The 23841-nt window shown below is 40.1% G+C and overlaps 1 protein-coding gene across 1 annotated transcript; it reads left to right on the top strand.

Moving 5' to 3' along the window:
- The first annotated feature begins 18194 nt into the window (after positions 1-18194).
- On the top strand, positions 18195-21848 carry LOC107831734 (uncharacterized). The gene is made up of 7 exons (XM_016659532.2): positions 18195-18343; positions 18757-18979; positions 19512-20032; positions 20129-20321; positions 20754-20818; positions 21002-21212; positions 21294-21848. Exons 2-7 carry the CDS (start codon positions 18812-18814, stop codon positions 21645-21647), a joined length of 1512 nt encoding a protein of 503 aa, XP_016515018.1. The 5' UTR covers positions 18195-18343; positions 18757-18811; the 3' UTR covers positions 21648-21848.
- The last annotated feature ends 1993 nt before the right edge of the window (positions 21849-23841 follow it).

The following is a 23841-nucleotide window of genomic DNA, read 5'->3' as shown; positions in this document are numbered from 1 at the left end:
GTGTAGACCGGCTCAAGGAGAATGCCTGGTATGATGCCGCATATCCTGAGGGCGAAGGTGGCGATGGCGAGGGTGTTGCTGGTCCGGGTGGCGATGCTGTTGAGGGCCAAGTTGGCGAGGATGTTGAAGGCCCTAATGGTGGTGACCAGTAGTTTTCCCTTTTGATTTTGTGTGAATTTTTGGTCGACGTCTCTACGAGCCTATTGTAAACAGTTTTAAGTATGTGAAATATCAAAGTTGTTCCTTGCATCTTCTTTTCCTCTTGTGGTTTATTTTCTGTACTTGTGTGTATTTTTTGTTTCTTTATTGGGATGTGGCCGAGGGTCGATAGGTGTTTGTTCGAGCAAGGTTGGACATAATCTTTCATTAAATCGTGGCTGAGGGTCGGTAAGTATTTGTTCGAGCTTAGTCGAACATAAACTTTCGTTAAATTGTGGTCGAGGGTTGGTGGGTGTTTGTTCAAGCTTAGTCGAGCATAACCTTTCGTTAAATAGTTGCCGAAGGCCGGTAGGTATCTGTTTGAGCTTGGTCGAACAAAAGTTTTTGTTAAGTCGTGGCTGAGGGCCGGTGGGTGTCTGTTCGAGCTTGGTCGAACATAACTTTTCGTTAAATCGTGGCCGAGGGTCGGTGGGTGTTTGTTCGAGCGGGGTCGAACATAACCTTTTGTTAAATTTCGGCCGAGGGCCGGTGGGTATTTGTTCGAGAGGGGTCGAACATAACCTTTCATTAAATCGCGGCCGAGGGCCGGTAGGTGTTTGTTCGAGTGGGGTCGAACATAACCTTTCATTAAATCATGGTCGAGGGCCGAAATGTCTTTGTTCGTCCGGGGTCGAACATAACCTTAACACGAAAAAGGTGTGTTGATAAGTGTAAGTTTCTTATTGCTTTGACATTTTTGCTTTGGTTACATACTTGGAAAAATTTATAGATTTTTGGGTGTTGGTTGGCGTTCCAGTCCCAGTCCCAGTCTATCTAGTCCCTTCATTGGTTGGCTTGGAGAGTATTGAGAAGTTGAACAATGAAATAGTAACCACGACCCTACCTTCGCGTACTTCAACTCAAAGCGTTCCCTTCGCCTCCTAGTTATAAACCTCATTGCAAAAACCTAAATGGGACAAAACTCAAGTGAGGGAAAAAAGAGTATGACTTGGGGATGCTTTTTCTCTCACAAGTTGAAGTATTTGAGGTGGCTGATATTCCAGTTGTTTGGTAGTAGCTTTCCTTCCATTGTCTCTAGTTGGAAGGAACCCTTGTTTACTTTGGCTGTGATTTTGTACGGACTATCCCAGTTTGTTCCCAGCTTGCCTTCTCGGGAATCTTTGCTCATTTGAGTTTTGGCTTTCAGTACGTAGTCTCCGACTTTAAGCACCCGGACCTTTGCTTTCTTGATGTAATAAAGTTCTCTTTGTTGTTTTTGGGCGACCATTCTTATGTAGGCCATGTCTCTCCGTTCATCAATTTCATCGAGTTCCTGCCTTCTACTTTCGTCGTTGCTCGTGTCGCATTCATGGGAGTATCTTAGGCTGGGTTCTCCAACCTTGACCGGTATTACTGCCTCAGTCCCATAGACCAAAGAGTAGGGCGTCTCTTAGGTGCTCGTCTTTGGAGTTGTTTAATAGGCCCATAATACTTCTAGTAGCATTTCCGGCCACGGTCTTTAGGCGTCTTCAAGCTTTTTCTTCATAATATTCAGTATAGACTTATTGGAGGACTCTGCTTGCCCGTTACCTGCTGGGTTGTATGGGGTTAAGAGTATTCTCTTGATGTTCCATTTCTCGAAGTATTCAGCGTTTTTCTTCCCTGTGAACTATGGTCCATTGTCACAGCTGATTTCCTTGGGTAAGCCGAATCGGCATATGATGTTTCTCCATATAAAGGTGATTACCTCATGTTCCCATATTTGGGCAAATGTTCCTGCTTCCACCCATTTATAGAAATAGTTAGTTAAAACCAAAAGGAATTATACATTACTTCGCCCTCGGGCCCTCGGCCTCACTCAGTCATCAATCTCTCCAGTCTCACTCACGGGCTCACAATGTCATGAAATTATCCCGACAATAATGATATGATGTATCAATAAATAATAATTGAAACTGAGATATGGTATGAATGCATGGATATGACTGTCACGCCCCAAGCTCAGGGAGCGCGACCGGCGCTCAACCGAGAGAACCCGGCCGAGCAAGCCTATTAGACTTACTTCTACCCAAAACTCATCCATGAATAAAGAGGAGATGTACTCCATTAATCAATCACTGAAAAGATTTTATTAACGACTTCCTTTTCATTAGCTTCATTCATAATTTTCAAAACATTACGAGTTTATAGAATTAATGAAAAACATAATTTCCAAGTACCAACATTTCTAGTTCGATTCCCAACATCAACCATAACCCACAACCTGTCTACGGAGCCTCTAAATACAATAGAAGAGTAATATGGAAATGCTGACAACAAGGCCCCGACTATACCTCAAAATATTGTATATGAGAAGCAAAAGATACATGACCCCGAAATGAAGTGGGGCTCACCAAATCAGCTGAAAAGAGTGTACTGCTATCACTGATCAATGCCGCCTGCTGAAGAACCACCTGCATCCATTAAAGATGCAGCGCCCCCGGCAAAAGGGACGTAAGTACTGTCGAATAATACTAGTATGTATAACTAAAAATCCTCTTTCAAAATAGAATTCCCATATAAGAAAAGGCAACACATAGAAATAAAAAGTCACAATCAACAATATCCAAACGTCCAGTTAAAACATAATAATTTCCAAAATACAAACTTCATGTATAATTTTAGTTCGGAGATCATTAGCACCGATATACCACCCTCTTTGTTAGCACGGAGTCCGATCACTCCCGATCGGCTAGGCCATCTCCCCACGAACAATGTGGTTTGACATGTGATGCAAAAGAAAATTATTACCAAGAGTAGTACCACCATATGCGCAATATGGCATCTGATCTCCACCCGATCAGCTAGGCCGCATTCCCACATATGTCGTGCGGGTTGACTTTTTCAATCCACAAAGATTCCAGTTTCATCCCAATTAAAGGGAATAATATCACAATCCACCCCTACACCGGCACGTGTAGTTTCAGTTGTGGGCCTTATGACCCACCCTTCCTCGGTATTGCTAATGATGCTCCCAAAAATAGTTTTGATTTGATTTGCAAACAGAAATATCATAAATACAATTGTACTCACCTCAACATCTTTCACATTGTATGAATTCTTATTAGTATTTCCAGTCATTCACAACGACAATATTTCCTTGGCTCATTAGGCCATTCACAAGATTCTTTATTCCTGGCACGATGGCCGTATTTCATATTCCACACTTTCACCTCTTTCAATTTCAAAGATCACCATCAAGTATCAACATATAGGATATTTTAAAAATCATATACTTCAAATCCATTTGAAATGGAAACTTCAAACACAAATGGTTTCTTCCCAAAGAATGAAGCATACCAACCAACAATAGAAACACACATGAAAAATCATAAACAGTCAATACACCATTTACTCTTGCAATACTCTTCCCTAGAAATGACAATGTACAATTTCAATACATGAATATATAGAACTCGAATCACACTGGATATATTTATAAATCAAAGCATTAGTTAAAGCAGCCACTAATGGGCATAAATTTAGTACAAAAGCTTTTAGACAATTCTATCTTTCATTGAAACACGACTCAAAGCCATAACCTTTATTACGTAACCCACACTTTAAAACTTACAGAAACATTATGGAATTCAATTCCAAGAGAGAAAGTTTAGCCAACATACCTCAATTGCGCTTTTTTAGACTCTACAATTATCCGGAACCCTTAGCAACCTCAATCTATTTTAGCAATATACAAATTGAACCCAAAATTAGGAAAATGTTCATGGTTCTAGTTCACTTTTTATTTTTCCCACACTCTTTATCACATGCATGTAAGATGAACCACCCTCATACCCATGAAGTATCACACTAATACCCCATTATAGCTATGTATGAAATTAAGAGCTGGGGAGATGAAGCCTTACCTTTTAGGGTGAAGAATTGGTGCTCTACTTGAATATTTCCGAAGCTTCAAGTGATGATTGAAGATCAATTTGATGAAAACTTAGACCCTCCCTCTTGAACCCTCTCTCTCTCACTCTAGAAACATCTGAAAATGAGCTCAAAATAGACCTAAGGGGTATTTTAACAGAATGGGGGTCGTGTTTTATATTAAGAAAATGGGTGCCCCGACACAGGTCTGCGGTCGCATATGCGACCGCATAATAGTTATGCGGTCCGCAAAGTGACCGCAGAAATGGACCTTAGGGGCCTGAACTTATGGCCCAGGTATGCGACCAGTATGCGTTCCGCATACTCGTTCTGCGGTCACATAATGCACCGCAGAACTCCCTCCGCAAAAACTCAAGAGGGATTATGCGATCGAAATGCGGTCTGCATATCGATTATGCGATAGCATAATCGACCGCAAAACTGACCTCGAGTTGGCCAAACTTACTACTTCACTCTGCGGCCATTATGCGGTCCGCAGAGTGATTATGCGGCCGTATAATGGGCCGCAGAAATGCGTTCGTCTGCGAAATATTTTTCTCTTAGTCCGTAGGGTACTGTTCAATCCAAAAAGTCCGAACTGTGGCTCGCAAGCTCGCCGCGAAGAATTTCTACTAATATAACGCAGGGATCTATCTTGGCACCATGAAACCCCGAGTTTTTGGTTTAAATTTTTATGGGTCCTTACATAACCCGCCCGTATGAGGTATCTGACCAGTGATCGATTGTCGGAATGAGCTCCGTAAAGGCCTTCGTGGACTTCTTCGAGGACGCGTTGGGTTTGGTTTGGGCCTAAACACTTTGCCAAAGGGCTGCCGTAAGTCCTCTTGTATAGGTCGTTAAGTTTATGCCAGTCCCAAGTTAAGTTTATGGTTCTTACCTCAATTTGGTCCAGTGATGAGTTGAGGAGGTGGACTACACTTTTATCTCTGGTTGTGATGTTTTTGGTCGATGCGGCTAGTTTGGCGAGGCGGTCTGCTTCGGTATTCTGCGCTCGTGGAATTTGATCGAGCTGGCATTCGTCAAACTGAGGCAATAGCTTGCAGATTTTGGTCTGGTATTTTTGCAATCTTTGTTCCTTGATTTGGAAAGTCCCTGTGACTTAGTTGACTACGAGCTGGGAGTCACAACAGAGTTTCAATTGTTTCGCCCTATATTTGAGTGTTATCCTTAACCCTGCAATTACGACCTCATTGTTAGTCATATCCGGGCACCTTATGGACTGGCGAATTACTTTGCCTGTCGGGACCTCGAGCACGAGTACCAGTCCGGACCCTGATGCATTGGATGCACCGTCGGTGTATAGGACCCAGAGGTCTTGTGTTTGGAGGGAAGCTTTGATGGCTTCCCTTTCAACTTCAGACATTGTTTTTGCATTGAAGTCGGTAACGAAGTTTGCGAGCACTTGTGACTTTATCGTCGTTCACGACTGGTATGTGATATCGTGCTCGCTTAGCTCGATGGCCCATTTGGCCAGCCTCCCTGATAGCTCGGGTTTATGCAATATTCTCCTGAAGGGAAAAGTTGTGACGACCGAGATGGGGTGGCATTGGAAATAGGGTCTAAGCTTTCGTGAAGCTATGACTAAGGCCAGAGCCAATTTTTTGAGGTGTGGGTACCTCATCTCGGCGTCAACGAGTGTTTTGCTAATATAATATATGGGAGATTGCGTACCTTTATTTTCGCAAATTAAGGTTGCGCTTACTGCTACCTCGGATACGGCTAGATAGACGAGGAGTTGCTCCCCAGGTTCTGGTTTCGAAAGCAGGGGTGGTGATGATAGGTATGCTTTTAGTTCTCACAAAGCCTGGATGCACTCGGAAGTCCATTCGAGGCCGTTTTCCTTCTTGAGTATGCCAAAATATTTGTGACATCTATCTGACGCCCGCAAAATGAACCTTGATAGGGCGACGATATGACCTGTCAGCCTTTGGACTTGCTTTTTGGTGGTTAAGAGTTCTAGTATCCCCTCAATAGCTTTGATTTAGAATGGGTTGTCCTTGATCCCTCGCTGTGACACTAGAAAACCTAAGAATTTTCCTGAGGCTACGCCAAATGCGCATTTCTTTGGGTTCAGCTTCATTCTGTATCGTTTGAGTATGTCAAAAGTTTCTTTCAAATGATCGATGTGATCATCTACACTTTTTTGCTTGACCAACATCTCGTCTATATATATCTCCATGGTCTTACCGAGCTGGTCTTTGAACATCTTGGTTACCAACTTTTGATAAGTAGCTCCCGCGTTTTTAGTCCAAACGGCATGACCCAATATCAATACGTTCCTTGGTGGGTGATGAACGTGATCTTCTCCAAGTCTTCTTCCTCCATGAGAATTTGACTATAGCCTGAGTAAGCGTCCAAGAAACTCAATAGTTCGTGCCCGGCTGTTGCATCGATGAGCTGGTCGATGTGGGGTAACGAGAATGAATCCTACGAACATGTTTTGCTCAAGTCTGTGAAATCCACGCACATTCTCCATTTCCCATTTTTCTTTTTGACCATCACTACGTTGGTGATCCACTTTGGGTACTTCGACTCCCTGATGGAGCCGTTTTCTAACAGTTTTCCACCTCCTCGCGGACCACGTCGTTGATAGCGGGGTTGAATTTATGCCTTGACCTATCTTACTGGGGGTGGAATGGCTCGACGTTTAACTTGTGTGAGGTGATTTCCTTTGGGATGGCCGGCATATCTTCATGGCTGAAAGCAAACAAATTTGCATTATCTAATAAGAATTGACTGAATTTACTCGGTTCCTGGAGTTTAAGCCGATATAGGCCTTCTTACTATGATCGTTGAGGTCCAATTGAACGGGGACGAGGTCTTCTACGGTCAAACCTGCAGCCTCGACCGTGTTGGAGTCCATGATGACATCGTCGATTTCTCCTTGCTTCGACCTCGACCCTATTGATTGTTACGCCTCATTTTCTTTATAATTTTTTATGTTGGATGGTCATATTGTCCAAGGAAATGCAGTAGCATTGCCGGGACGTGCATGTTTCTCGCGTATGTTGAATATTTCCCATGGTGTCGGGAACTTAATTAATTGGTATAGACTGGATGGGATAGATCTCATGGGGTGTATTCATGGTCGTTCCACTATGGCATTGTACGTAATGGCATGGTCCATGATGTGGAATGTCGTCTCTAGAGTCACATTGCCGGCCAAGACGAGGAGTGTAATTTCCCAGGATGTTCGCTCAACTGCATTATTAAAACTGGTTAGCGTGATGTAGCACATAACTATCTTATCCTCGAGCCTCATTTGGGTATGGAATCGAGGATGGATAATGCATGCACCGCTTCCATCATCCACCATGATGCGTTTGACATCAGTATCTAAAATGCATAAAGTAATAACGAGGGCATAATTATGAGGGAAAGTCAAACCATCGGCATACGACTCATCGAAGATGATACTTTTTTCGAGTCTGTCATATCGTTCGCGGGTGATAGACCGCTTGCATTTGTGAGTGGTGGTGAACTTCACATAGTTAGAGGCGTCGTCGCTGCCATCGATAATCATGTTGATGGTACGACCTGGCGATGGAGGCATTGGCGAGCCTTGATGTTCACGTCCTCTCGCAAAGTTAGTCCTCCCTTTATCGCTTAACAACTCTCTAAGGTGCCCTTGCCGTAACATATTTACGACCTCTTGTCTGAGGGCGACGCAATCTTCCATTTTGTGCCCGCGTTCCTGGTGGAACTCACATAGGGCATCATACTTTCTAGTGTTCAGATCTGATCTTATCTTTGGTGGCCACATCACTTTTGTTCTCAGTTTCTCAAGAACGTAGACAATTTTTGTAGGCGACACACAAAAATTGTGACTTGATAATAAAGGAGGCATACCTCTTTCGTTCCGATGGGTCCATGTCCTTGGCATGGATGGGCCTTCTTTACAATGGAGGGTAGGTGCGGCGGCTGCCCTGACATATGGTTGGTCTCATTCCATGTTAGGTCGCGGAATCAGATGATCTCTTCTAGTACTTTGTCTTCGTTCTTTTCTGGATTCAGCTTGTACTGAGGTTAGCCGGTGAGTTAGTCTGTTGAGATCATCCCCATCCGCTCGGACCTCAGCACAATAAGCATTGTGAATTTCATCCCATGCGGTTGGAGGATACTTCATCAATCGGCTAAACAGTTTTCTAGTTGCTCTTGAACCCTTTCTACTCAGCCCGTTCTGAAAAGCTGCGACAGCTATCCCTTCGGATACGTTTGGCAAAGTCATCCTTACTCTGTTGAATCGGGTGAGGAAGTCCCTTAGTCCCTCTCCCAAGGATTGCGTAATAGCAAATATGTCGTTCACTCTCGCCTCAGCCTTCTTGGCTCCGGTATGGGCGGTTACGAACTTATCGGCCATCTCTTCAAAATTTTATATGGAGTGAGCTAGTAGCTGCAAATACCATGTTAATTCCCCTGTGAGGGCTTCGCTGAACTTCTTCAGCAAAATAGAGGACACTTGTTCCTTAGCGAGGTCATTACCTTTCACGGCGGTGACGTAATGAGTCATATGATCTTTAGGATCGGTTATTCCGTCGTATATCCTGAGGTAGGATGACATTTTGAAGGTCTTTGATATGACATGCGGGGCTGCATCATCATTTTACGGCTACTCCACGAACCTGCCGACGTCCCTTTTTGGCAGCAGTTTAGGAGCGCCCGGTATCTTGTCAACTAGTTCTTGGTGTTCTTTCATCTGGTTTCGGAGTGCTTTGTTTTCATTCTCCATTTCTTCCATCCTTTTTAGAATGGCAGCAAGGGCATTGTCACATGCACTATCAATAACATTGTGAGTTATATCTGGCGTTGGATGGAAGGATCGGTTGCACTGCTCGTCTGTTTATTTTATCGTGCAGTCCCTTGTGGTTTCTGCAGTCACGCCTGGAGCGGGTTTGTTGAGGACGCTTGCCAGCGTGTCGGTCAGCCATGCCTCGAGGAGTTGTTTAACAGCTGGGGGCATCCCCTCCTTTGTAGACGTGGAGTTCCCTTTTTCTGCTAAGTTTTGTTATGATACAGTGCGGGGGTGGTGACTTCTCTCGCCTAGGGGATGTGTTGGGCGTCATGTCCTCGCCTACTGTTTCGCAGCTCTCGTTGATGATATTCATGAGGTTGGTTGGGAAATCACTTGTTATTTTTGTCATTTCTCCTTGGTTACCTGCCATGTAGAGTTTTGTATACACAAAGAAATAAGATCTCGGAGTTTTTCGATATTAGTGTTTTGCGTTAATTGTAGATCTATAGGAAATTAAAATTTTAACTAAGAAATCCCCACATGCGACGCCAAATCATTTTACCAAAAAATATGGATCTTGGTTCAAATAATTAAACTTATATTAATAAGGGTTAATCTTAACTAACAATAATATCCCTAGACCCTCTCTAAACGCTCTCGACGCTTGTTAACGTGGATTTGCTAACGTGCGTTGCTCGACGGTATGGGGAGAGTGTAAGGACCCGTAAAAACTTTTAAACCAAAAACTCGGGTTTTTGTGGTGCCAAGATAGATTCTTGCGTTATTATAGTAGACCGCGGTTCAGACTTTTTGGATTGAACGGTACCCTGCGGACTTAGAGGAAAATGTTTCACAGAAGAACGTGTTTCTGCGGCCCATTATGTGGCCACATAACCACTCTGCGGACCGCATAATGGCCGCAGAGTGAAGCAGAAAATTGGCCAATCTTGAGGCCAGTTATGCGGCCCAATTATGCAATCGCATAATCGCTTTGCGGGCCACATACTGATCGCATATCTGCATTGAAATTTTGCGAAGGGGAGTTCTGCGGTGCATTATGCGACCGCAGAACAGGTATGTGGACCGCATACTGGTCGCATACACAGTCAAAAAATTCAAGCCCCTGAGGGCTATTTCTGCGATCACTTTGCGGACCGCATAACCATTATGCGGTCGCATATGCGATCGTAGACTTATGTCGGGGCACCCATTTTCTTAATTTAAATCCCGACCTCATTTCCGTTAAAACACCCCTTTAGACCAGTTTGAGTCCATTTTCTGATATTTTCTAGAGTGAGAGAGAGAGAGCTCTAGAGGGAGGGCCTAATTTTCATCAATTGATCTTCAATCATCACTTAAAGCTTTGGAAATATTCAAGTAGGGCACCAAATTCTTCATCCTAAAAGGTAAGACTTCATCACCCCATCTCTTAATTTCAAACATAGCTATAATGGGATACTAGTGTGATACTTCATAAGGATAGGGGTGATTACATTGCATGCATGTAAGATAAAAGGGTGTAGGGAGAATGTAAGCTAAGAATGGAGATGAATGAGTTATGAAAGATGAAACCTCCCATGAAAAGAACCATGAAACCTTAATGCACACTTAGTATTTGATAAAATATTCAAGTGGGCTAAAACCATGAATGTCTTCCTAATTTTCGTTCAATTTGTTATATTGCTAAAAATAGATTGAGGTTGCTAAGAGTTCCGGATAATTATAGAGTCAAAGAAGCTCGATTGAGGTATGTATGGCTAACTCTCTTCTTCTTAGAATCGAACTCCTGGTGTCCGAATAATTGGTGTAAGTTCCGACTTGATCATACTAGAATTGTTTGACTTAGTGTGTTGGGTTGAAAGATTTATGCTCCTAATTGTTCTAGATGTTTACCATGTCATCATGCTATTTGAGAACGTAATTATGATTTTCCAATCTCCTTCCCTTATGTGTGTAATGCCTTATGTGATGGTACTTATCGACATGAATGATGATGTTATTTGAACGAATAAAAAGGGAAAGGCTTGAATTGTAAAATGTGCCCAAGTGCCGGGAACTACTTAATAAATGAGGTTGTTTCTGCTATGTAATGAAAGATGAGAAAGAAATATAAATTGAGTGGACAATTGAAAGAGGTTATGTCTCAAGTGAGATGGCTTAGCCGATCGGGCCGAGATCGGACGCCATGTTGTACACATGGTGGCATTTGTGTTGGAATTATTGATTTACATTGTGGATATGGATATGTCTCACTTGAGATGGCTTAGCCGGTCAGGCCGGACTCCGTGTAAAAAACATGGTGGCATTGTAAATTGTGGCACTTGGCACTAAAGATTATTAATTTAAAAGACGGAAAGATTAACTCGGAAAGTATGTGATCCTTACTTGGTGTTTCTTGTATTTTGTGAAGCACTTCTTGATTATTATGACTGTCTTCTCTTTGTTTCACTGTTCATTCTACTAAGATTGGTGTTTGCCCTTACATACTAGTATTATTCGACAATACTAACGTCCCTTTTGTCGGGGGCGCTACATCTTTTAATGGATGTAGGTGATTCCATCGCAGATAGCGTCGATCGCAAATAGTGGTGCTCTCTTTCTCTCCTCAAAGCAGTCTTGGTGAGCCCCATTTCTTCCAGAGGTCATGTAGTTCTTATTTTGTATAAGTTTTTCACATTTTGAGGTATAGCCAGGGCCTTGTTGCCGGCATTGTCATGTTGGTCTTTTGTACCTTTAGAGGCTCCGTAGACGTTTATGTGGGTCATGTATGGATGTCGGGGTGGTCATTGGATCAAGTTGTATTTTGAAACTCTTTTCCACTAAATTATAAATCGTATGCGCTTTTGGAAACTTAACTATGACATAATGTATATAAGAAAAATGAACTAGCAACATTTATACATTTATATAACCGATCTCTCCCCTGTTTAACAAATGGTGATGTGTTCCCTTTTTGGATTATGAATGAGTCGGGTAGGAAAGGTTTAATAGGCTTGATCGACCGGGTTCACTCGGTTGAGCGCCGATCGCGCTACCCGAGGTTGGGGCGTGACAGAGAGGATGGACGAAAAAGAACACGACAAAGATCTCGCTCACAGAGTTGCTATTTGTGGAGGGACGGAACACGAATTGGGACTTCGAGATCACACATATGAGTGACAATTGTTGGAGGACTAATTGGAACCTCTAGGTCACCTATAGGGATGGCACTAACTGAAGGAGTAGGAATTGGGAACCCGAAACCACCAATAGGATTGCCAATTGCAGGGGGGAGCAGCGTCTGGTATCTCGAGAACACCGGCAAACATGACTATCGTTGGTGAATTAGGGAATCTGACAACGAACATGAAGAAGGGGAAAGAAACTCAGAAAGAGATTGAAGGGGCGGGCCTCAGAAAATTTCTAACAGAAACAACAGAGGATGCAGCTAGCTTTGAGATGACCAAAGCTGCAAACGAAGTAACAAATTCAAAAGTATCTGAACTAAATGTCAATGAAACAGTGAAGATTGTTGTTGAAACTACAGAGATCCCTAGAAACAACCAAGGCGTAAAAATATGGGCAAATATGGTGGCAGGGAACAAATTAGCAGAAAGAGGGATGAACTTGCAATTTATACCTCCAGTAATACATGAGGGATTGAAGAAAGTGCAATTTTAACAAGAAGATATAGAACAAGATAATGAAAAATGGATGAGAGCAATTGTCTTGTATGTGATTGATGACTCCCTATCAATAGGGGCCATGGAGAGATTTATTGTTGCTCAAGGTAATTTCAAAACTAAACCGCAGATATACTATCATAATGAAGACTACTTTGTGACTAGATTTGACAGTATGGAAGAAAGGAATGAGGTACTTTACTCAGGGCCTCATACAATCAATAACATGCCAGTTATCATGAAAGCATGGACTCCTAATTTTAATATACACGATGAAATGCTCAGTACTATTCCTTTGTGGATCAAGTTACCTAATTTTCCTCTAAAATGCTGGAACATGAGATCACTTAGTAAAATTGGTAGTTCTTTGAGAAACCCACTATATGCAGATGACTGCACTACAAACGTTGCTAGAATATCATTTGCAAGGCTATCGTGAGATAGACATTACTAGACCTTTACCAAGAATGGTTAAGGTTCTTGATCCAAGCGGCAGAGAGTTCGAACAAGAGATAGTATACGATTGGGAACTGGAATATTATAACTCATGCTTACAAATAGGTCATTCCTATAAGCCAATCAGAGAACCAATCCGTGAGCAGAGGCAAGCTAGACAGACCTTCCAAGGAAGACAACATAATACTAAGCAAGTGTGGAGGAAAAATGAGAATGCAGGGGGATAAACAACAACAAGAGTGCTAATAATGGGGGAGGAAGCAATCCAGATATTGCTCAAGCATTGAGAATCAATGAAGCGACCAAAAAAGAAACAAATAATCAGACAAAGAGCACAAATGAGCAAGTGCAACATGAGGGGTGGATAGCAGTAAGAGGAAAATCTGTTGTTAAACCTTCTAATGCACAAAGTGAGAGGAACATTGATGTCACTAATGGCTTTAAACCACTAAATGACAATAGTAACGTTGGGCATAATGTTAGTAGTACTACTGATAGGGGACAATGGGGAGAAAAGGAGCAGGAGGGTACTTCAAAATCCCATCTCATTCCAAAATGACTATAATTACATGAAATGTACGGGGTTTTAATAAGGCATACAAGCAAAAGAAGTTAAAAGAGTTTGGGAAAATAAATTGGGAATTATGGTTGTAATAGAACATAGAATAAAGGAGAGTACTGCCAATAAAGGTAGGGGTAAGGTTTGCGTACACACTATCCTCCCCAAACCCCACGGTGTGGGATAATATTGGGTATATACTATTGATCCAGGATGGAGCTACTTATCCAATGCTAGTAATACTAGTAAAAGTAGACTTTGGGTGTTGTGGAATCCTCATATATTAACATTTGATCTGGTGGATATGGATGCACAATATATACAAGGGAAGGTCAGGATATATGCAGGAAATATGTGTTTCTGTTTCACTGCAGTCTATGGCCTACACACCATACGTGAGAGAAGGAGATTATGGGAACTACTGAGAGGATTGTGGGAAATGTAACAAGGGCCTTGGATTTCCATGGGTGACTTCAACTCTGTCAACTTAGATGACAGACAACATGGAACAGAGGTGCAGGAATCTGAAATGAAAGATTTCGGGGAATTCATGATAGATACAGGAATGTCTGAGTTACAAACTACGGGCAGAGCGTAGACATGGACTAATAACCATGTATATTCCATAATCGATAGGGCCATTGTCAATGCAGAATGGATGACATCAATGCCATCTCTACAGGCCATAATAATGGAGCCATACTTTTCTGACCATTCACCTATAAAAGTGACTATCACTAATGCGGCACGGAAATGAGCAATGCCTTTTAGATTTTTTAATTGCTTGGCTGAACATCAACAGTTTATGTCTCTAGTGGATCAAGCCTGGAAGAAGCATTCTGATGAAAGATATATGAAGAGGGTCTGGCTAAAGCTGAAAAGGGTAAAACATGAGTTGAAAATACTCAACATGAAATATTTTGTGGGAGTGGATGACAAACTCAAAAAGATTAAGGAAAATCTACAGGAGGTACATGAGAAAATGGGAAGGCAACTTCTAGATAGTGCACTAATCCAAAAGGAAAAAGATCTAAAAGAACAGATGGAGACATTGGGGAAGATTGAGTAAAGCATATACAAGCCAAATTCTAGAGTACAATGGTTAGAGTTGGGTGATTCAAATACTGCATACTTTTTTGCAAATATGAAAAATAAATACTCCCAAAATGGTATTAGATGCCTAACAACCGAGCAGGGAGAACAAATACTAACTGATGACAAAACAACTCAGGAGGTGATTGGGTTCTATAAAAGATTACCAAGGAAAGCAGCTACAACATTACCTATTGTTGACCTAAATATCATAAAGGAAGGGCCTATATTGAACATTGAACAAGAGAGGGGACTGATCTCACTAGTAACAAGGGAGGAAGTGTGGCAAATTTTAAAGGATATTGAAGATATGAAGGCACCTGGGTGTGATGGTTTCAATGCCTTCATTTTCAAGAAAACCTGGCCCATTGTAGGAGACGAGGTGACAGAAGCAATGTTGGAGTTCTTCAACGAAGCTGAGATGTTCAAGCCTATCAATTGTACATCAGTAACACTTATTCCAAAAGTTAGAAACCCTACATCTATAAAGGAGTACATACATATCTCATGTTGTACCATATTATACAAGATAATATCAAAAATCCTTACAAAAAAACTTCAAGTGGTTATGGATGATCTAGTTGACAATTCACAATCTGCTTTTGTTCCAGGAAGGGTCATAACAGACAACATCATTCTAAGCCATGAATTAATAAAAGGATATGGGAGGAAAGAATTGTCACCAAGATGCATGATGAAACTAGATATGCAAAAGGCATATGATTCAATTGAATGAGTGTTCTTAGAGCAGATCCTAATTGGCTTGGCTTTCCCTGAGAAGTATGTTAGATGGATTATGAGTTGCATCCAAAGTGTATCCTATTCTATCTTACTAAATGGAAAACCAATAGAACCCTTTGAAGCTAAAAATGGGCTAAGACAAGGGGATCCCATGCCTCCCTTTCTATTTGTCTTGGCTGTGGAGTACCTGAATAGGAGCTTGAAAATACTATGGCATATACCTGACTTCAACTACCATCCTAGGTATGATAAATTGAAGATAACACAAATAGGTTTTGCCGATGATCTTCTCTTGTTCTGCAGGGGTGACACTGGATCAGTAAAGCTTCTGTATGAATGCTTTAAAAAATTTTCCAAGCTTCTAGACTTGCAGTTAACAAAGGCAAAAGCTTTGTGTTTTTTGGGAGGTGAACAGAGATATTGAGGAGTAATTATAAATACTCTGAGGATATTTAGGGGCCAATTACCAGTGAGATACTTAGGGTTTCCCCTGAGTACAAAAAGGATATCAATCACACGATGTCAACCGTTGATTGATAAAATGGTGGGAAAGATAAGCTCATGGACAACAAGATTCTTATCCTATGCGGGAAGGCTACAACTAATCAAAAGCATACTTTTTTCAATGCAAACTTTCTGGGCCCAAATCTTCATCCTTCCTAAGAAAATTATTAAGCAAGTTGAAGCCATCTGCAGAAGATATTTATGGACAGGAGATACTGAAGCCACTAACAAGTCACTTCTATCTTAGGAAAAGGTCTGTCAACCAAAAACAGCATGGACATACACATGTGGAACAAGGCAGCAATAAATAAGCATCTATGGAACTTATGTAAGAAAAAGGATAGGCTATGGATTCAATGGGTACACACATACTACGTCAAAGGAAAACATATGAGGGAGGTGAACCCTACACAAGCATCTTGGGTGGTGAGGAAAATATTAAAAGCCAAAGAGGCCTTTGCGCAAGCAGGATACAGCTATGATGACCTAATGAAACTGAAGCATTACTCAATCAAGCACCTGTATCTTAAGCTTAGAGGTGATTTTCAGAAAGTCCCATGGAGGAAGATGGTGTGTAATAATATTGGTTGTCCTAAATGGTTATTCCATTTTACTCTAGTAGCTCATGGTCGGCTATATACAAAAGATAGGATCGCTAAGTGGGGCATGATAAGGAATCTAAGCTTGGAGTGTCCTTTGTGTGAAAGAGAACATGAATATGCTAAACACTTATTTTTTCAATGTGCCTATTCAAATGAATTATGGACTAAAATACTCAATTGGAAAGGCATTCAAAGACCAGTAGGGGGTTGGTGTCAAGAGGTGAACTGGGTCATCAACTGGGCTAATAGGAATAAAGTTGTAGATGAACTACATAGAATGGCCTTGGCAAGTTGTACTTACTATATTTGACAAGAAAGAAACCAAAGAATATTTCAAGGAAAGAAGAGGATTATTAATACTATTTGTAGACTTGTGGTGCAGGACATTCATTGTCGAGGGATGAACAACAAGAAGCTAGCTGAACCTTTGAGAAATTTGAACTTCTACCCCTAGAAGAAATATGCACTGCTGAATATAATGTAATGATAGAGGTACATGAGTCATGAGAATAGAAGTAGGAAAGATGATGTATGATTTTTTTGTAGGGTTGGTTATTCTTGTACATACTTTTGTTCTCTGATAAATAAAATATAATTAGTTATCAAAACAAAATATCCCTAGATGGAGTTCTTAAAGTAGCAACAAATGTTACGCAGATACGGTCGAACAACAGCGGTGGCATACAATAAATACTCTAGAAATCAGAAGCAATTATGTAGCATTTAATATCAATGAATAGCAATAAATGACATTTAAGTAAATAAAATGAATGAGTCACCCAAGAAAGAGGGGAATAAGTGGATCTTCTTTCCGACAATAATGAATGATAGACAATCTCTTGAATATTCGAGTTATTTTTGGATCTGGTGGAAAAGTATAGATAAGAATCTCAATAAAAAGGTAATGTTTGTATCTTAGCAAAGAAGATCTGATTCTCTTTCTCAAGTCAAAGTGTGTTTTTTACAAATGAATATCACTTGTCCCCTATCATTGTGTCGTTTTCTATTTATAGGGAACATGCTCCTAAAAACCCTAATAGTACAAGTGCAGAAAATATCCACTAGAATATTCTCTTTAATATCCTATCTTGAAACTAGCCGTTATTACTCAGACAAAGGTACTCAACCTCGGCCTCGACCCTTGTTGATACCTCGACTTTGGCCCTTGTTGACTCTTCGACCACAGACTTCGCCGCTTCTTGGGCCGTTTCAACAAACGACGACTTGAGAACTTTTCCCCTAGTACTATCTTGGCTTAAATATTCTAAAGATAGATTTTGACACATACAAGATGAAAGAGAAATACTCCTGTGAAAGAATGCTACTGAAAATCAGAATGTTTTTCGAGTCTTCGAATTTGATTTAAATTTGACATTCTTCTGCAAATTTGTAAAAATAAAAATAATCTCAGCATTCTTTTAATTAATTGACCAGCATTGTCTACTGTAGCAATGGCAAAAGAAGGAAAGGAAAAAAAAAACAGCAATGGTCCGACCACTTGCTAATTTTGGTAAACTTCTCTTTCAAAAACTTTCTTATCTAAATAAGACCTCCATCTTTTTAAAAATACATTTATGTGATCAAAGTCGTTTAGTTTCCTCTCAATTTCTAAGCTTTTCCGGACAAAATGATTCCCTAGAACGATGGGCTGCCCCATAACTCAAGCTAAAGTTGGTTTACTGCCCATTGAAATCTCTGGTCTAAGAGGGAGCCCACTCAATTGACTCGGACAATTAGACTTGTCATAGACAAAACTAATTACCAGATTAGTTCAAGATAATTAAACTACTTGCGTTTCATTCTCCACTTTCAATTGCTTGGCTCCAAGTATTAGAGCTCTGTTATACGCAACCAGAAAGAAAGGGAAAAAAGGAGAACCGGCAATAAATTATTGTACAGTACTAAGCAGAACCTGAAAAAACAGGTGCACAAACCATTCTTTTTCTATTTCTTCTTTCCTTTCATACTCACTGCTTTTAAAAAAAAAAAAAAGTTAGGGGCTCGATCGAACTCAACATTTTTCATATAGAGTATATATTTTTATGTACAAATTACTAAATTTCAGTTAGTATTAAATTCGGAACAATAATCCCAAATGTTCAATTAAGATTTTATAAGTCGAACTAATCAAATTAAATCACCTGTCATTTCAAAGGTAACTTTTACTGTAAGAAACATAAATAAAAGGGAACAAACTTTACGTTTCTTTCTTGCCATTTCCATGCAAGTTCACGAGACAAACTTTTCTTAAGGTGGAATATGCATGTTATCTGACCAATTTAGTATTGAAAAGTATTTATCTTTTTCCGTTTAATCTGTAATCTTGATTAATATCAGGGAATTTGAGTAGACAGAAGGATACAATCTGCAAAATTGAGTATTAGAAGAAAGCATGGATATTGGATACCAAAGGGTTGGGAATTACAGAAGATCTACAGACTCATTTTGGCTTCCACATTACATCAACAAGCCCTACGCAAGACATTCTGTTCTTTTATTGGTCTTCTTTCTCGTACTAGGTTCATACATGTGGACAACGATTCTCGACACAACCACAGCCGTAAGTTTAATTTCTGTAATTATTCATGTTCTATTTATGGAGTCTTCTAATTGTAAGTGGAGAAAATTCCAAAACTTTCAGCACTTAATTATACCGAAATGAGTTGATAGAACTCCAAGCAACCTGAAAATTGTAGTACTCCTAACTCATTAATCTATTTGTTCTTAGATATATAAAACAGGTAATTTTGAAGTAGACTGGATACTTCATGTCATATAAGGGCAGTTCGGTACACATGGCATCTCGCGTTCACACAGGGTCCGGGAAAGGATCGCATCCCAAGGATATAATATAGACAGTCTATCATAATGCAAATATTAGTGACGATTTTCACGACTCGAACCTGTGACATATAGGTCAAACAGACACAACTTAATTGTTGGTCTAAAGCTCCCCTCCGGACACTTCATGTCATATCTCGTAAAGAATTTGTTGTAAAATAAAGTAGCCAAGAGATTATGTTTCCAACTCTATTTTGGATCACATTCCTAATAGGGGCTAACATTTTTTTCTTCTTTTCGATGTGTTCTAGGTAAACAAAGTATTGCAAAGTAGGACACGAGAATTTCCACTCAACTGTTCATCTAGTAACCTCACAAGAACATGTCCAGTAAATTACTACCCACCAGATTACAAAATCATTAACAACAAACCTTCATCGGCCAATCCTAGATGTCCACATTACTTCCATTGGATACACGAAGATTTAAAGCCGTGGAGGAAAACAGGAATAACGAAAGAAATGGTCGAAAGGGCCAACAGGACTGCCAATTTCAGACTTGTAATTTTGAATGGACGGGCTTATGTAGAAACATATGAGAAGGGGTTTCAAACTAGAGATGTTTTTACATTATGGGGCATTCTTCAGTTGTTACGAAGGTACCCTGGAAAAATTCCTGATCTTGATTTAATGTTTGATTGTGTCGATTGGCCGGTCATAAGATCAAGTGATTTTACTGGAGATAATGCACCAGTTCCACCACCTTTGTTTCGATATTGTGGAGATAGTGAAACGTTGGATATTGTTTTTCCTGATTGGTCTTTTTGGGGATGGTAAGGATTCAAATTTTTTACCCTTAACTTTTATGTAGCCTTTACATTTTGCAAGCTACATATATATTTAAGTTGCTAGTTTGATGAATTTGGTAGGGCTGAAATCAATATAAAGCCATGGCAAGACTTGTTAAAGGATCTTGAAAAAGGGAGTAAGAAGCAGAAATGGCAGGATAGGGAACCGTATGCTTACTGGAAAGGCAATCCGGAAGTCGCTGAGAAGAGAATGGAGCTCGTTAAGTGCAATGTCTCTGAAAATCAGGAGTGGAATGCTCGCATTTATGTCCAGGTGAGCTTCCATTCTTTCCCTCGAAAACATTTACTTCGCACTTGATATTTACACCAAATGTAAATAAACATAACATGTGTCACTTTTGAGACCTAATCTTGGTAAATTAAATATATTTTCTCACCTCAATTTATCATATAATCATAGTAAATTAGTGTAATTTGGTGTAAATAGTTAGTGTCAATAGTATTTACCCCTTTCGGCATCAGAACTAAAGATGAACTCTGGTCTCCTGAAAAGAGCAGCCCGGTGCACATCCCGCGTTTACGCAGGGTCTGGGTAAGGACTGCACCCCAATAGGGTGTAATGTAGGCAGCCTACCTAAATGCAAGCTGATTTCACGGCTCGAACTCGTGACCTATAGATCACACGGAGAACTCTGGTCTCATGAAGGTTTCAAAATTTACCAACAACATTTGCTGCTGTTTACAGGATTGGAAGAAAGAGATAAAGCAAGGATTCAAGAATTCTGACTTAGGAAACCAATGTCACCATAGGTAAATCCAATCAAACTTCATTGTCATTCATTTATAATACCACTAACATTAATACCAATCTGCCAATTGAAGGTTTTCCCCTGTTTCCTCTCTCAAATTGCATTAGCTTATAATAATTGATTACTTTACTTTAATTCTTTATTTGTGCTACCCACGCTTTAATATTCTTACAAATGCATGCAGATACAAAATATATATTGAAGGATCTGCATGGTCTGTTAGTGAGAAGTATATTCTTGCTTGTGACTCAGTTGCTTTGCTAGTAAAACCCCACTACTATGATTTCTTCTCGAGAAGTTTGATGCCACTAGTCCACTACTGGCCCATAAATGAAAATGACAAGTGTGGATCCATTAAGTTTGCAGTTGATTGGGGCAATAGCCACAACAAAAAGGTAACAACATTACCCTTACAACAACTAAATGGTAGTATCAATAATATACTCAATTAATTCTGTCCTGTTGACATTTGTCAGGCACAAAAAATTGGTAGAACTGCAAGCAATTTTATTCAAGAAGATTTGAAGATGGAGGATGTGTATGATTACATGTTTCATCTCTTAAATGAATATGCTAAGCTGCTTAGATACAAGCCAAGTGTGCCTGAAAAGGCAACTGAACTCTGCTCAGAAATAATGGCATGCCAAGCAGAAGGTATTGAGAAGAAACTAATGATGGAATCGATGGTTAAGGGACCTATTGATGAAAGTCCATGTAAAATGCGTATACCCTTTAGTCAATTGTCTCTTGATTCTTTTATGAAGAGAAAAGAAAGTTCTATAGAACAAGTCCTTAAACTGGAGAAAGAGGAGCAAAAAGAAAAAACGTAGTTGTTATTCTTTAGGTAGTCAAGAAGATAGACAAGAAACTAGATTGGTGCTAAAATGACTTAGTACCCATGTGATTAGGTAATTGTAATGTCAGCCCGAAAAATATTACCTATACCATGAGCAATCCAACTAAATTGCAACGTGAATTGAGTATGTACTATGTGGTAGATAGAGTAATTGATGATCACACGTTTCAAGTCATCAGCTGAAGTTCTAATTTATTGATACTTGGACTTGATTTCTCGTTCTATTTTCCACCTTTATTAGGCCGTCGGCGGAAGTTTTGTCAAAGTGAATATCATATTTAAAACAGCGTATCTTCGTCGAAAATTATGTCAAAGTGAATAATACTACAGTAAATATGGAGTAATATTTTTGTCCAACAATTAGGAACATAACTGAAGTAGTATTTTGCAACCCGTATTAAACAATAATACTACTTCAGTCCATATATTTGTCTTTTAAAATTTTTGTACACCCCTTAATAAAGATATTTAATTGTGTTACTCGTAAGAGTATTTGTGTAAATTACCTTTTTATCTCCCTTGAATATGTCAATTAATTAACACTTAACCAATTAAAATTGTAAGATAGAGTTGAAAGGAAATTACGTAATAAATTACTTCTTGTTTTTTAAGACATTATTTCCTTTCGGTTTATGTTCTGTTTACCCGAAAAATGGATAGAGTTGAATTTATATGTAGTTCTAAGGGTACGTGGTATAATTTAACACAAATCGTAAAGGTGAGTAGAAATACGTCGAATATTGATTGTAAAGAATGAAATACGAACCGAATTGAATGGAGAATGATTTATGAACAAGCAAGATAAATCAATGCATAAATCTCACAAAAGGATAATCTCTAAGAATATTAGTAATCTCTGAATATGAGAATGTATGAATGCCTTAATCTTGGATTCCCCTCCAGAAATAGTAGTCATCCCTCTTATAGTGGAGAGATCCTACTTTAGATATAATTATAAATACATAGTGAGGATCTCATGATAGATTAGCTTTTACCTAATTCCCGCCGAGATTCTCTCCCTTAGTGCGGCCGTAACGGCTCTTGTCTCTTGGCTCGATCTTGATCGGATTTTGTATTGGTCGATTTCCAGATTTAGAGCTATATATTAACTCGAGGCTCGGTATCGACTCGGGCTCGATATTGGTCGGTCTCTGGCTCTTAAGCTCGATGATACCGCTTCACATCATAGTTCGATTTGGACTCGAGCTCGGTAATGACTTCGAGCTCGGTATTCGATCGGTCCCAGAAATTTGAGCTCGGTACCCTGGCTTCAGATCTTACCTCGATATTATGAAGATGACCTTCGGTCTATTATGTTCCAATCTTGACTAATCATACAAAGGTCGAATGTGGCGAGAAACGACATGATTTTTCAACGATATGACTAGATATACACTGACGATTGTATCGAGTTCGACCATGACGTACGTGATAGATGTCCCGTCGGTTCAGTTACCAAGGCAATAAATGCGTGTCAGACGATGATCGGCCATTTGTTGATTTTAAACCGTCATTGCCAACCCTATAAATAACTCCTCTTTTTACCATTTTTTACTTTTACATCTTCAATTTCCAAATCTTCTAAGTTCTTTTTTGCATCTTCTGAGTTCTTCATCTGTAATCTGCGATTTTCACTGCAAAATCCCTCTTCAGAACACCAAATCTTGTCATCTTCCTCTATCTTCAAAATCCAAATGGCAAAAACGTCAAAAACCATTCCTCAAAAAGAAAAAGCTTCCTCTTCGCGGCCCTCCAGTGACAAAACATCGGTGGAGCCACGACCTGAGGAGTGTGTTCCCGGGAGGTGTGTTCTTGCTTCTAATTTTAAGATCGACAAAGCTTCTCCGGTTCCCGGTCGATGCGAGCCAGTATCGAGGTACATGTGCTCGATAACCGAGGGACATCTTGAACAGTTAAGAAAAGATTGCAACTAGAAGAACAAAAAAGTGATAATCCCAACTCCTGAAGAAGATATTACTACTCATGTGAAAGAGTTTTTAAGTGTTTATACTTTCTCTTTCACGTTGGGCCCCCTCGACCCAGTTGTCATCGATTTTTGCCGCCAATACCAAATAACTCTGGGCCAAATCCATCCTTCTTTTTGGCGAATCGTTATTCTGATCCGCTTCTTCGTGAACAAAGTCGAGTGGATGTCTTTCACCCTCGAC

This window comes from Nicotiana tabacum, chromosome 4, assembly GCF_000715075.1.
Source record: "Nicotiana tabacum cultivar K326 chromosome 4, ASM71507v2, whole genome shotgun sequence".
NCBI lineage: Eukaryota > Viridiplantae > Streptophyta > Magnoliopsida > Solanales > Solanaceae > Nicotiana > Nicotiana tabacum.
Note: the sequence above shows the minus strand (reverse complement) of the source record. Positions and strands in the feature narration are given on the sequence as shown.

Bases quoted from the DNA above. Each gene is read 5' to 3' on its own strand.
- LOC107831734 (XM_016659532.2), top strand. From the start codon at position 18,812: ATGGATATTGGATACCAAAGGGTTGGGAATTACAGAAGATCTACAGAC. The intron at 18,980-19,511 runs GTAAGTTTAATT...GATGTGTTCTAG, and splicing joins TTCTCGACACAACCACAGCC to GTAAACAAAGTATTGCAAAG. The intron at 20,033-20,128 runs GTAAGGATTCAA...TGAATTTGGTAG, and splicing joins GATTGGTCTTTTTGGGGATG to GGCTGAAATCAATATAAAGC.